This window comes from Anoplophora glabripennis, unplaced genomic scaffold, assembly GCF_000390285.2.
Source record: "Anoplophora glabripennis isolate ALB-LARVAE unplaced genomic scaffold, Agla_2.0 scaffold1071, whole genome shotgun sequence".
In the NCBI taxonomy this organism is placed as follows: Eukaryota; Metazoa; Arthropoda; class Insecta; order Coleoptera; family Cerambycidae; genus Anoplophora; species Anoplophora glabripennis.
In genome coordinates, this window is record NW_019417404.1 from 111,779 (window position 1) to 126,430 (window position 14,652).

The window sequence follows — 14,652 nt, forward strand, 5'->3', positions numbered from 1 at the left end:
GTGGGCAGGAATTGTACACGGAAAGCTTGTTGGACCTGTCATTTTACCGGATCGGCTAACTGGTTTAGATTATCTGCATTTCTTACAGAATAATTTACCCGAATTACTTGAAGAAATTCCGTTACATGTTCGTCAAAATATGTGGTATTTACACGATGGCGCTCCGCCTCATTTTCGGCGTGAAGTACGTGATCATTTAAACAATGTTTTTAATGACAGATGGGTCGGACGTAATGGACCAATTCTATGGCCTCCACGTGCTCCGGACTTAAATCCTTGTGATTTTTACCTATGGGGACACATGAAAATGTTAGTGTATGATGGCCCTGAAGTCGCCAGTGTTGAAGAATTACGAATAAGAATAGAAAACGCTGCCGAAACAATCCGCCAACATGATGGGCTGTTAACTTCTTGCACTGAATCATGGGTCCGCCGGGCTAGGTTTTGTTTACAGGAAAACGGAAATAATTTTGAACATTTGCTATGAGTGTACAGGACCGGATTACATAATTTAAAAATGTGAAAATAGGTGAGTTATTTCTGATTTTTTATAAATAACATTTTATTCTTCTATTTTTTGTACAACACTTGTTCTTGAAATAAGTAGGTGCATACTAAAATTACTACCCCACTTTCAAAATCACCCTGTATAAATATTTGCGAAACTTCGAAATATCAGAGATGGCCACCCAAATTGTAATCTATTATTTTGCAAATTTTACTTAAAATTTTTCTCATCATGAAAGTTTTCTAAATAGGCCCAGAAACCTTTAAAAACAAAGTGGGTCCCATGCTTCTTTACCAAGATGTGACTGCTTTAATCTTTATCAGTGGTGTGTACAAAAACAATTTTACCACAAGCAGATAAACTTAATGAAATAAAATGTAAAACCTTTTAGGCCGATTCTCACTTGCATGCAAGGCATGTCGTTGGCACAGGCAAAGCACCGGCTCGGCAAAATATCTTAACCATTGTATCTTATGGGTTTTGTGTGTGTGCAGTGTCTCGGCAAGCGACAGACTTTGCACGCGACGTTCTTCCGAAAGAATATTTGTAGGGCATGTGCCGTGCATGTTCCGACATGTGTGAATACTCTCCAGGCCGTCCACTTGTAATCGTAGGGTTTTTAGTTGACTTTCGTACTGACAAGAAAACATGAAGCATCAGCAGAGGCCCACTTTGTCGTCAGAACAAGATGAAATTCTTATTGAATGTCTCAGAGAAAATGAGGTTATTTACGATTTGTCGCACAAAAAATATTCAGTGTCTACAAAAACATGATATGGAAAAAATTGGCAAAAAATTGCAACAAGGTAGGTATATTTATTAAAATGTATTATCTATACAGATATATTAAAACAAACATGATTTCTTAACAATAACAGATCCAGACTGAATTAAAAAACTGGAAGTTGTGAACATTTTTTCACTAAGCTAGGGAAATACTACCTGTGGCATGTCTGTTGCAGTGCAAATTGTCTCTGAAAATTCGGCCCGTGCCGAATATGTGCCCTGCCGTTGCCAATCCGGTTCCTTGTTTGTCTAATGAGAATCGACCTTTTATTGCTTATTGTCAATTATGGTTATGATTAGAAAAAAGCATACGAATTTGGTTGTAATAAAAAACAGGCCAGTTTTTCTACTTAGTGATAAACTTATTTGCCAATTATATGTTTCATATGTTTATTGCATTTGTAATGCTGGGTCCACACTAACGTTAACGTGTAACGTCTCTGCTCGAGATGATTATTGCTTTAAAAATAATAGATTAAATTACGCAGTAAAGGAATAGCTGCACTTGCATTTGACGTCCACTCAACAAATAACGCGTTATTTAATAAAATAATTTCATCATGGAGGTTGAGGCCACTTTACAGCCACTTTACAGGTATATTATACGATTTTTGTGTGTTTTTTGTATAGGATCATCCCATAAACAAGGTTCCATTTGAAAAACTTCTAACAACTCTATTATTTTTTCGGTAGACCACTCCACTTTTATGCGACCAAATTAAACCATGCTCGAAACTCTAATGCGTCGCAATAGACAATTCTAGTGTAGCCACATCAATGCGATTAATGATGGGCAAATCTCTTTAATGTGACAAAAAAAGACCACCACTTGTGTTATCACCTAACGTCAATGCCATTAATAATGACTAATGACGATAATAAATTAGCGTGCTAAGCCGTGGTTACGCCTACGTTTAATGCAAGATAGTGCGATAATTAACGACATTAGGCGTTAGTGTGGCCCCAGCATAAATGACAAACACAGATTTAAATAATGATATTACATGATACTTAGAAAATTCAAACCTAAAATAAATTCTCTAATATACAGGATGTAACGAAATTAGCCGCCTGCAATATTTTATTAATGCATTCTAAAACTAAAAATATGAGAAACAATGTAAATAAAGATAGACAGAGAAGTACTTCCTTTTATTTAACTATCAGTTTTGAAAGTTTTTATACCTTCTGATGAAAAACATACACAAATTCTATTTCTCATATTTTAAGCAGTAAACATGATTTTTAAATGGTATAATTTATTAAAATGATGTGAGAGCATCTTTTCAGACACAGAAATGTCAAATATTTTTATCAAAAAATGGGAAATTTGATTATGCTCCAGCCTAAAATTTAGGATTTGTTTTTTAACTATACGATTATTTGCAACATAACATACTTAGTTCCAAATTTCATTGCTTTGTCTTAAAAGTTTTCAAAGATACCTGAGAAAAAACAATTTTCAGAGGCTCACCACTTTAGCATGATTGTGTTTACAAGCACAAAAACTCTTATTTTGTGTTATAGATTGCACAGGCAAATTATTGCACGCTAATTTTCGATACTCTGTGTAATATAAATGTAAAAATTGTAAGAAAGTAATTTAAAGGATATTCTATGAATATTAAATACAAAAAGCATATTTTAATATAATATTTTTTAATTTACTAAATAAGCTTTAATTCATTATCGGATATTTACTAATGACGGATATAAAATGTTCTTTATAATAAATAAATTAACCTTAGAATTATATTATTAATAATTGTTGATCCAAGAATACATAAGAAGTTATATTTTTTCTGGCAGTTTAAAATTTATAGATACAAATTAAAAATATTTACCTAATTTGAATAACCCTTACCTTTGGAAATTTCAGGTTGACGTGGGCCTTCTCTTTTCAATTTATATCTACCTAATCTTCTCTTCATTTCTAACTTTTCTTTATATTCTCTATTGTGTTGTTCCATTTTCTTAGTTATTTCCTTAGCATCTTCTTCCAATTTCTCTTGATCTTTTATTCCTTCTCTAACTTTTAATACTTCTCTAGCTCTTTTTTCTGATTCTACTTGTAGTACTTGTGCGCCCGCAGGTGGCAATTCTTTCCATCCTTCAATTTCTGCAGGATAACCTGGAGCAACTTCTTGTAAAGGTTTGCCTTCTTCATCTTTTAATGCCCTCACTCTACCCATAACTGCATCAGCAACTAAGATATCTCCCTTCTTCAGAGTTCCTTAAAAATTCTGTATTAATATTTTAGCTTTTATTTTACACCAACAAACAGTTTTTATTTTTTAGGCCATAGTTATATCCAAAATCTTCCAAAAATATACATAGAAATAAGGCAACATAGCTTCTCTATAATTCTGAAAATTCTGTGTATAAAATCAACAGCCTGATATACATAATAAATATTCTACTCCCTTATCGTTTTTGCTTTTGTGGCATGAATGCGATTTACAAAAATAAAAATTGCATGCTGTATTTCAGCCTGCGTTTATGCCTTTTTAATTATTAAAATGTGTATATTTTTGTGCATTCTATTAGAACGCTTTTTTACAACATATGATGTACATCAAATTCTGACCAAAAAATTTCGATATTCCAGATATACTGCCTAGGTAGGTTGAATCAATATAATCACTAAACCAATTTCCATTTCTGCATCTTTTGCTTTATGTTACATCACTCTGACTTTAGTGATAGGACTGAGAAAAACAGAGAAACATGAAAAAATTAAACTACCTACTGAGTTTTCTTAACCTGATAACACAATTTTCTAAAGAAATAATCATTGGTTTTGAGAAATGTAAAAATCATACATATTCATAAATTAATTACTCATTAAAAATTTGTTCATTCTGTTTCTATTTTATTGCCATTGCTTATTCTTTGGCCAACGCTGTGTAAAATTTTATAATTTATTTCCATCTGTTTTAAAAAGACATTGGAATAAAAATGAGTGTATTTTATGTTCTTTGTAATGTGAAATATGGACAATTATTGCAGTTGTCTATATTTAATATCTACTCTTAAAACAAATTAAAGCAGTTATGCCGACACAAAACATTTGTTTCTGTATGTAGGTACTTTGTAATCTGTATTTTTCCACCCAGTAATTGGTAAAAGCAGGATGTGTTAATTTTATTCATTTATTTCATGTTTTACATATCAAATGCTGATTTTTACAAAAGAAAAACTTCATGTATTTACTTATGGTAGTAAGGTAAATTTGATATTTGGATAACAGCTAGAGATGTTTTATTACTTTTGTAAATAATTGATTACACAATCCCACAAAAAAAAAAGTGGCAGGTCCGAAAGACAAGACCATGGTAGAGTTGTTTCAAAATCTTATGAGCCTTCATATGCGCAGAAACATAATTCCGACCGTCGCCTAAATTATTCTATGTCCTAAAAACATTACATCTATTATTCACAGTCTATCTCGAGCTCTCGTAGCGTAAACAAGTCTTTGATCCGATTACAAATATCATAATAAAATGCCCTATTCTTTATTATTTTAATTTAAGCAATAAAAATATATATAACGAACGTTCGCTAGTTGACTTTATTGATACCCGAGCGCCTTAGTTCATTTCTGGTTGTAATGAGGCACGTGGTCTAATTTTGAGTCAATGTTTTCACGACGTGCTTATTAGAAGAATTATGCAGAGATACACGCCTTTCGCGCACTTCGCGGCTCATAAGATTTTAAAACTACTCTATTCATATGGTTTTGGGGTCGCTGAAACCGAATCCGGTGTCCGTTTAACATAGTTAGCTCTGATTTAAGGTCAGTTCAAGGTCAAATATAGAAAATCAATTGCCAACATACTACACGTACGTATCTATACGTTTTTGGGGTCGCTGAATCCGAAACCGGTGTCCGTTTGACTCGATCAGATCTGGTTTAAGTTTAGTTCAAGGTCAAATGTAGAGAATCAATTGCCAACAAAGTAAACCAATATATTTATACGTTTTTGGGGTCGCTGAAACCAAATCCGATGTCTGTTTGATCCGATTAGCTCTGGGTTAAGGCCAGTTTAAGGTCAAATATAAAAAATCAATTGCCAACAAAGTAAACCAATATATCCATATGTTGGAGTTGCTGAATCCGAATATATTTGACCCGATCAGGTATGCTAAATACTCTCAAGTTCTAAACTCAATCAAAGTAAGCATTTATGGGTATTAAAATTTGAGACACAACTAGGATTAAAGAAAGAAAACGTAACTCTGAGCCCGTGACTTTGGAGTTAATTGTTTTGACATGATAAAATTCTAGTATTAATAAGCCTAATTAAGTAAGCTTTAAATCCATGTGCTGTTAATGCTTCATCTACATTAATTTACAGTCAGTCCGTGTCATTTGAGATTCTTGAGAACAGATTTTTTGCCTTGATGAATCACATGAAATCACTATATCCCGCTATTATGGTATCGAAACTGCTACTCACGATTGTGGTGTCGAACTGTTTTGTTGTCAAAAGATCTGCTAACATATTTATATCCGATCTACCTTGGTACCGACATTCCATAATATATTGTTGAAACTCTCTCCCCGCTCCTTACTGTAGTCAACCAAATTTTCTGGGAAATAATCCAAATGAGAATGTAAAAAATGTAATTTGAGATGATATGGCTGCATATACATATGTATTATGCAGTAGAATAGCTTTCTTGCTTCACTTTGACGAATCAATGAACAATCCACTCTACTCGTTAGGTTTATAACATCCATGTTTGAAGTGATTCATCGAACAATATTATTGTAGTAACCCAAGGAAAATTCTTCATCGTTAGAAAAACATTCCTTATTTCTATACTGACAGTAAAAAGCTTTTACTTCTCCGGCTTGTTTAGTATTTTTTTTAGCCATGATATTAGGAACTCTGCTCCATTATCTGCCAGGCCCAAATATCAAACACCATTTACTTTTTTTTTTGTGCTATTGTTCCTGTCTTTTTCACAATGTGATATGGAATATATTCGTCATCACTAGTATAACTAGCAATATCAGTGATAGTTTTATTGCCACCCAAATTTCCTCCTTCTTTAATATCTTGGTGAAACCTTTCTCTCTGCTCAAACCCAATCAAATTTTTCACTTAAAACCAAAAAATCTATATAAGCATCTTTCGTATGTCGATTGATACTTTTCTATTAGAAAGTATTTAATAGACCTGATCGGTTCAAACGGACATCAGATTCGTATTCAACGACCCCAAAAACGTATAGTTATGTAAGTTTACTTTGTTTTCAATTGATTCTCTACATTTGACCTTGAATTAACCTCAACCCAGATCTGATTGTGTCAAACGGATATCAGATTCGGATTCGGCGATCCCAAAAACGTATAGTTTAGTAGATTAGTTTGTTGACGATTGATTTTCTACATTTGACCTTAAACTGACCTTAAGCCAGAGCTAATCGCGTCAAACGGACACCAGATTCGGATTCGGCGACCCCAAAAACGTGTAAATATATAGGTTTAGTTTGTTGACAATTGATTTTCTACATTTGACCTTGAACTAACCTTAAACCAGAGCTAATCGCGTCAAACGGACACCGGATTTGGATTCGGCGACCCCAAAAACGTATAGATACGTAGGTTTAGTTTGTTGACAATTGATTTTCTATATTTGACCTTGAATTAACCTTAAACCAGAGCTAATCATGTCAAACAGACATCGGATTCGGATTCAGCGACCCTAAAACCATATGGATACCATGGTCTTGTCTTTCGGACCTGCCACTTTTTTTTTATGGGGCTGTGTTCATGCGACGTATGTTATCCATAGTATTTTTGCCTCTTGATCACGAATCGGGTGTCAGAATTGAGCTATCACATCACAGGAATATCCTAACCTCAAAAAACAGGTACAAAATAGCAAAAATTCACGAAAAGGTGCTAGGAAAAATATAAACATTTTTCTTTTCTATATTCAAATGTTCATTTATATGGTTAAGACCCCGCCGAACGTGAATCCGTAGTCAGAATTGTTGGTTCTTTTTCTAACCTAAAAAAACGGGTCAATTAAGGTAGGTTTCAAAAAATAACCCATTCGCGTTAAATTTGGTATACAAGGGTTTTCGGGGTCGCTGATCACGAATCCGAGATCGGATTTGCAAAATTCGTTTTTAAAAATTTAATCAACTACCTATGTACTGTAAGAAGGTTAAAACATGATTGGGTACTCAGGTTATAAAGTAAACAAAAATATTACAAAATGAATTTCGCAATTCTGACCTCGGATCTGTGATCAGCGACTCCGAAAATCCCTGTATACCAAATTTAACGCGAATGGGTTATTTTTTGAAAATTTGGTCGACCATCTTGGAAAGGAACCATCAATTTTGACCGCGGATTCACGTTCGGCGGTCTTTTAACCATATAAATGAACATTTGAATATAGAAAAAAAATTTTTTTTTCCTAGCACTTTTTCGTGAATTTTTGCTATTTTAGACCTGTTTCTTGAGGTTAGGAAATTCCTGTGATGTGATAGCTCAATTCTGACACCGGATTCGTGATCAGGAGGCAAAAATACTACGAACATAATATTTCGTATGAAAAGTACACACTTTTTTTTGTGAAGGATACTGAAAAACTTGTTTCTATAGATATTACTTAAAAAGAATAAAATTTCTTAACTGAACGGTGGTCGGGTGCGAGCGGGCCCTTAAGGCCACCGGGCCCTGATGCGCGCGCCTCATGCGCCTCACGGTTAATCCGGCACTGGTAGGTATTGAATATACTTTATACATATTTTTATTAATAATAACAGAACAGTTGAATTGGTTATATTGCAGGGGGTGTATTAACGCATATGAAGCAAATGTTTCTATGACTGTTAACTGTGAATTGGTGCTGGAATTAATACAAAAATCCATATTGTCGTGGATCACACAAAAGCACCAAAAGCGCAACTTATAGTAATTTCTCAGGAAAATAATATAAAGAAAAATCATTACAAGTGACTGTTTTAAGCTATGTATGATGGATATCATAGTACTACTAATTATGTACCAATAGGTGAATATATGTATATGCTTTCATTACTCTAAGAGTTTAATTCAAAAAGAGACTCCTGATTTTCATTTTGTTGCTTTCACTCATTTGCAAATTTGCAGGGACGATATTTACATTATTCATAACATTTCTAAAATAAAACATGAATGCCGTAACCTAATGATGAATCCATTGTACTGAAAAGTCATTCAACTCTCGAGCATTTTTAAATGAACTGTAGTGCTTTAATATTACTTGTTTATCATTTTTATAAGTAAATAAAAACAAATGCTAATGTTCGAAATACAGAGCTGTTAAGTACAAATACCTATAGATTTGACACATATTATGCACAAATTCAAAGACTTACCTCTCTGTACTATAACAGTGCAAAGTTTTCCTCTGTGTGGATGGATTTGACTTTCAATAACAGTTGCTTCAACTGGTCCTGTAGGATCACCGCCAATTTCTAATAGTTCCGCTTGTAATATTAATGCTTCAGTTAACTGATCCAGATTTTGTTTCTTTAATGCAGATATGGGCACTGCTTGAATATCACCACCAAGTTTTTCAACTTGTAGACCTATTTCTAGTAACATTTTTTCTGCTTTCTCAATATCTGCTTTTGGTGAGTCTATTTTATTGATTGCAACCAAAATTGGAACTGCAAAAATTTGTCAGAATAGAAAACACCTATTTACAATCAAATAAAATTCTTTTATATCTACTACTACTCAGTATTTTTTGGCAAAAGAATAACAATATATAGCGTGCTCCAGATTTATCTGGTCCCCTAAATTTGTCTTAAGAATCTGTGACCAAATTTTGTTGCATTAATTTGGGGACACCCAGTATAAGTATGTATTTAAATTAGTATTGTTACAAAAAATTAATATTTCATGTTTTGATTTACTTATTTAATAAATACAGATTTACATTTGTATTTAATAAATTAGATAAATTGTTACATAGGTACATCGTACATCATATCATATGTAACAATATATTTTGACCAAGATGGTTTAAACTGAATTTGAGTAGGTCAGTTAAAACCACCATGTTCAGAATGTGTCATTTTAACTATCCAGACAATTCTACAAACACAGAAGAAAAATTAACAAGATCAAAAAGTTAAAGATAAAACAGAAACAGATTTGGTCTTGTTACCTTGAGCTTGTCGAGCCATTCTAACTGATTCTACTGTTTGCTCCATAACACCATCATCTGCTGCTACTACTAAAATTACTATATCTGTAACATTAGCACCTCTTTTCCTCATGGATGTAAAAGCAGCATGTCCAGGAGTATCCAAAAATGTTATTTTTGCTCCAGATTTTAATGTAACAGAAAATGCTCCAATGTGCTGAGTTATTCCTCCAAATTCTTGGTTAACAACATTGGACTGTCTTAAAGAATCAAGTAATGTAGTTTTGCCATGATCTACATGACCCATAACAGTAACAACCGGTGGTCGAGGTTTTAAATCGTCTTTCTTTGGAGGAGGTCGAGGGTAGGCATCCTTCTTTATAACTTCTTTGGTAATATCTTTAGGATTTGCTTTAATGATACCATATAAATCATATATTACATAAAATTTCATATTATGGTACAGTATATATTACCGATAATTCGCATACGACGACCACTTCTACGTATTGCTAGCTGAAGAACCTTAATATCGTCAATCGGTGTATGTGGATGGTGAACTTGATTTAAAAATATTTCATACACATAATTCAAGTTTTGATTTAATATTTCAGATAATTCTGATGGCGTTATACCTCTCCATACGTCTACTATTTCAGATTTTGCTTTTGGAGAATATTCTATCAGCTTAGAAGATTTCTGAAATATTATATGCATTAATTTTAAACTGTAGCTGCAACATGCAAAACTACCAAACTTACTCTTTCTTCGGCAGTTTTTCTTCTCTTATATAAGCTGCAACTAGTATGATATCTATTTAGTTGTATATACTGGCAGATCCACATATTATATTTACATCTTCTGTAAACAGCATATGGCACCCTAAAGAAAATTTAATTTATGTTAAAATATGGACTGCCAACAAAAGACAGTAAATAATTTTAAACTAAAAGGAATTTGTTTTATATTATAATATTTTCGATATTATTATTATTACCATTATCATTATCATTATTATTATTATTATTATATTACTACTATGATCACAATGATTTATTAAATATTGATACAAGTGGAATATGGAACGATTATTTGAATATAATTCAGTATTATTCAGTAAATATTTTTTCAATTTTAACGTACATAAAACATTAAAGTAAAAATAAATTCTTAAGACATTTTAGTTTAGAAGTTTATTTTTCACTTTTTCTTGTATTATAAATACCGTTGGGACATCTGACACAAAGATGTTTTGTTATTAAATAATTAACAGTTAATGTCCAATTTGAATAAATGTAATCCAAGTAAAACTTAATATTTACCGAATTATTATGAATTGATGTAGAAACATTTTCTGATTGCTCTCTTAAATATTTGGAAAACAATTGCTGACGTAAGGCAATTGTCTCAAATATCGACCACTTAAGATAGGATAGCTTTAAGAAACTACTAAAGTTACTCCTACATATTGTGAGTAATTTATACAAATCAACAAATTACACTTTCTTTTCATTTTGGGAATGTTTTTAATTTTCGTTGTATTTATCTTGTTAAATTTACTAATTAACAGTTATTAATGTACCTTTCCTGATATTATCGCCCACCTAATAAACATGATATCCATATTATCGTCACAGGAGTGGCCCAATGCTTTGATTTAGTTTACTTTATACTCTATATTCCACACAAGAGTATTAACTATTTCAAAATATCATCAAATGATCACATATGCCAAAGAAAAAACTCACAGACAAGCTAGTAAATAAATATCTTAAAATAAAAATTACAACTTCCCTATCCAAATAACATTTCAAATCTTTAAAGAAATTATTGATTCTTATGCTCGTTCCTAGGTGGCCACTTTGGACACACTGATCACTTTGGACAAAGACCAATATGAAATTGAGCTACGATTATTTATTATAACTATTTTTTATGATTCATCTTTTATTACTTCTGTTTTTTTGGTTCCCTCTTTTAATTCTAACTGTTTTTTCACCTCTTTTTCTTATGATAATCCTGCCACTATTTTAATGATGTCACTGCAGGAATTTTTTCTTTCTTAAATGAGTTTGAAATATTGCATATATGACCAGAGAAAATAATTAACTGATTTTCCTTAGCTGCCCTAATATCGCCATATTATTTATTTTACATCGTACACATAAAGGGTGAGTTTTTTTCGATGTTTGAAGTAGCAGAGATACAAAAAAGCTTAAATGAGGAAAGATGTGCAGTTTTATGATCCTTATTAAATGTACTTTAATTTAAAAAAAAAACGTCATGGCTGACTAGATATTTGGAAAATTCCGAAATCGCCAATTCTTTCAGATGTGTGTAGTTCTGTTGCTATTTATTTTACAAAAAATTTTAAATTACAAAGTTTTAGTTTTTTGCAGTGATAATAAGACAGTGTGATCAAATTATTCGTTCTTGTGCACTTTCGTTTTCAAGTTATAACATAAACTTCAAGTTTTTTAAATGTAAACTATAGTTAGCTATGAGCAAGAAAAAATGTTTTTTTAATGCTTTCCAACGATATAATTGGTATTATTATTTTGAAAAATGGCAGTACTCCAGCAGTTTGTAACTTTTCAGTTGCTCGTTAACATAGATGACTGTGAAAATTATACACAATCCAACAGATAAAATCAGAACAATTGAAGTTGGCATCGCGTGAGCATCTCTGTATGTGTCAGGGCACCGAAGCTGTGTGCGACTGGCGTATTTTAAATAAAACAATAATAATAACTAATTTATTTTCGTAAAGAATTTAAATTATAATGATGGAAATCATTTGTGGTAAGTAAATGAAATAGTTAACAAAGACACAAAAAATATCCAAATTTTATGAACAAACCATTATTTACTTTAAAGATATTAACGAAATTGTTGAAAAAGCCCACCATTGTTATTAATGCACAAGATACATCTTTTTGAAACAGAATTTGAGACTTTTCTCACAGAACGCGTATCAATATTGTCAAAAGCTTCCTGAACGAATATAACACTCAATAATATCACGGATTTCCTCGTTTAAAAAATTCATTGTCTTTGGCAATTGAAACGACTTTTAAGAAAGAAAAGTAACTCAAATAATGCTACAGTAACTAAAAGCGTTGTGAAACATTTCGATTGTTTTCACAGCCATCTATGTAACCGAGCAATTGAAAAGTTAAAAATGGCTGCAGTTCTCCCATTTTTCAAAATAACAGTACCGAATATTATATCGTTGGAAAGCATAAAAAACAACAATTTTTTTGTAGCTCGTAGTTAACTATGGTTTACATTTAAAAAACTTGAAGTTTATGTTATAACTTGAAAATTAAACTGTACAGAAACAATTTGATCATACTATCTTATTAACACTGTAACTAAATAGCAACCGAACTACACGCATCTGAAGGAATTGGCCGAATTTGTATTTTTCCAAATATATTAATCAGCCATGACGTTTTTTCAAAAAATAAAAGCAACATTTAATAAGGATCATAAAACTGCACATCTTTCCTCATTTAAGCTTTTTTGTATTTCTTCTACTTCGCCAGATCCCAACACCAAATATCGAAAAAAACTCATCCTGTATAGCATGTCCAGTACACTTTTCATATATTTCTTATTTTAGTTATAAATTTAAATACTATGACAATAACTGGGGCATGGTAGAAAATTAGGATATTCATATCTTACTTTTATTTATATAATTTTTTCGATTAAATATCTTGTTCAATAGATAAAATGTTTCATTATTCAGTTAATCAACAACTGTTTTTAGAAAATGTCTCAATGGAAATATACAATTATAATATATTTATTTTTTGTTAGTGACATGTAAAATTTTATTCTATCTATAATGACGTGGCCATTTGAAATTTAACTTTTTTCTATACCAAAATTACGGTTGCCAAATTATTAATACAGTTTAACTGGAAAAATGTCATACATTTCCACTTATAATCAAAATGTCCAAAAAAATTGACAATATGGTGAAAAAATTAATTTTAGTTCATTAATTTAATTACGACACAAAAAAATTCATTGTTTATTCTATTTGACAAAAACAAGGTTTAAAAACTAGCATCTCCAACTGAAAACTACAGTCTATGGCCGAAAAATCAGAGCTCTGCCAACCCTAATTGTGATAATAAATTAATTATTTTATAAATGAGAAATAAAAGCAATGTAAAAGATACATATTCGTTATTTTACATTTTATCTTTAAAAAATATGTATTATGTTTTAGAATATAAAACATACTTATTATAGGTATTACAAGCATATTATAATTATGAAACTTTTACTTTTTATAATAATTATGTATTAAGCCAATTCAAATTAACTCTAAAAATGTTCTTAAAAAATTATAACAATTGTTACACTGTTACCTTGCATCTTTATTTAACAACTGTAGTATTTCAGATGTTCTAGTGCTGAAAAATTTAAAACTTTGTAGTCTGAAACACCTCATATATATAGCCATTTATATACAAGATGTATTTATATTAATCTAAAATCATAAACATAGGTATTTAATATAAAAATTAAATGTTCGTAAGCCACTACTATAATATATATATAAACAAAGATCACAATATTTTTTAAGGTTAGTAGTAGTTTCACTAGTTACGTTCTAGATCTAGATTTCATTAGCTGCTTTCCAATTGTCTAGAATAGAAACTGCTCTTCGCGCGCCATTATTCCATGGCTAGAAATTGGCCTCAATGATTTGGGATCGAGGGGGATTATCCCTCTTTATCCTGCCTCATCTCGTGTAGGCCTGGACAGCCTTCGTAGGTGGGCCCCATCCGTCGTCTACCCCGACCGCAATTGCGGCCGGTGTAGGCGCTTTGTGGGACCTCCTTTTGTCCTGGCTGGGCCCCGCCGGCTAGGGCCCTTTCTTCTGGCGCTCTTCTTGATTCGCCGGCTCGTCTGTGTAAACCCCGGGGGTAGTGTCATGTTTATGTGTGGTATGGTTGGGTAGGGTAGTGCGGCTATGCAGCCTGGGATGCGCTTTGCTAAGGTGGCCCTTAGGATAGCGCGGGCGGGAAGGGGTAAGGAGGGTATGGGGGGTGTGTATGTGTGTGTGTGTCGTTGCCTTCGTTTCTTGATCCAGGCTGTCTCTGAAAAAGAAAAGGTTAGCGGGCGGTGGGGGGGGGTCGTTGGGGTCGTAATATGTCAGTGTTTCTTACGTACCAGGGC

At 32.3% G+C, this 14,652-nt stretch overlaps 1 protein-coding gene across 1 annotated transcript in view; it reads right to left on the reverse strand.

Annotated features, from left to right (window-relative positions):
* Positions 1–14,032, reverse strand: part of LOC108914284 (translation initiation factor IF-2, mitochondrial) — a 25,371-nt gene extending 11,339 nt beyond the window's left edge. Inside the window, exons 1-6 of the mRNA XM_018720059.1 lie at positions 13,839–14,032; positions 10,215–10,335; positions 9,930–10,152; positions 9,475–9,864; positions 8,678–8,971; positions 3,159–3,527 (exon numbers count right to left, since the gene is read on the reverse strand). Of these exons, the coding sequence (XP_018575575.1) occupies positions 3,159–3,527; positions 8,678–8,971; positions 9,475–9,864; positions 9,930–10,152; positions 10,215–10,335; positions 13,839–13,933 (1,492 nt within the window). The 5' untranslated portion in view covers positions 13,934–14,032. The remainder of the gene's footprint in view (positions 1–3,158; positions 3,528–8,677; positions 8,972–9,474; positions 9,865–9,929; positions 10,153–10,214; positions 10,336–13,838) is intronic.
* Between the last annotated feature and the right edge of the window lie 620 nt (positions 14,033–14,652).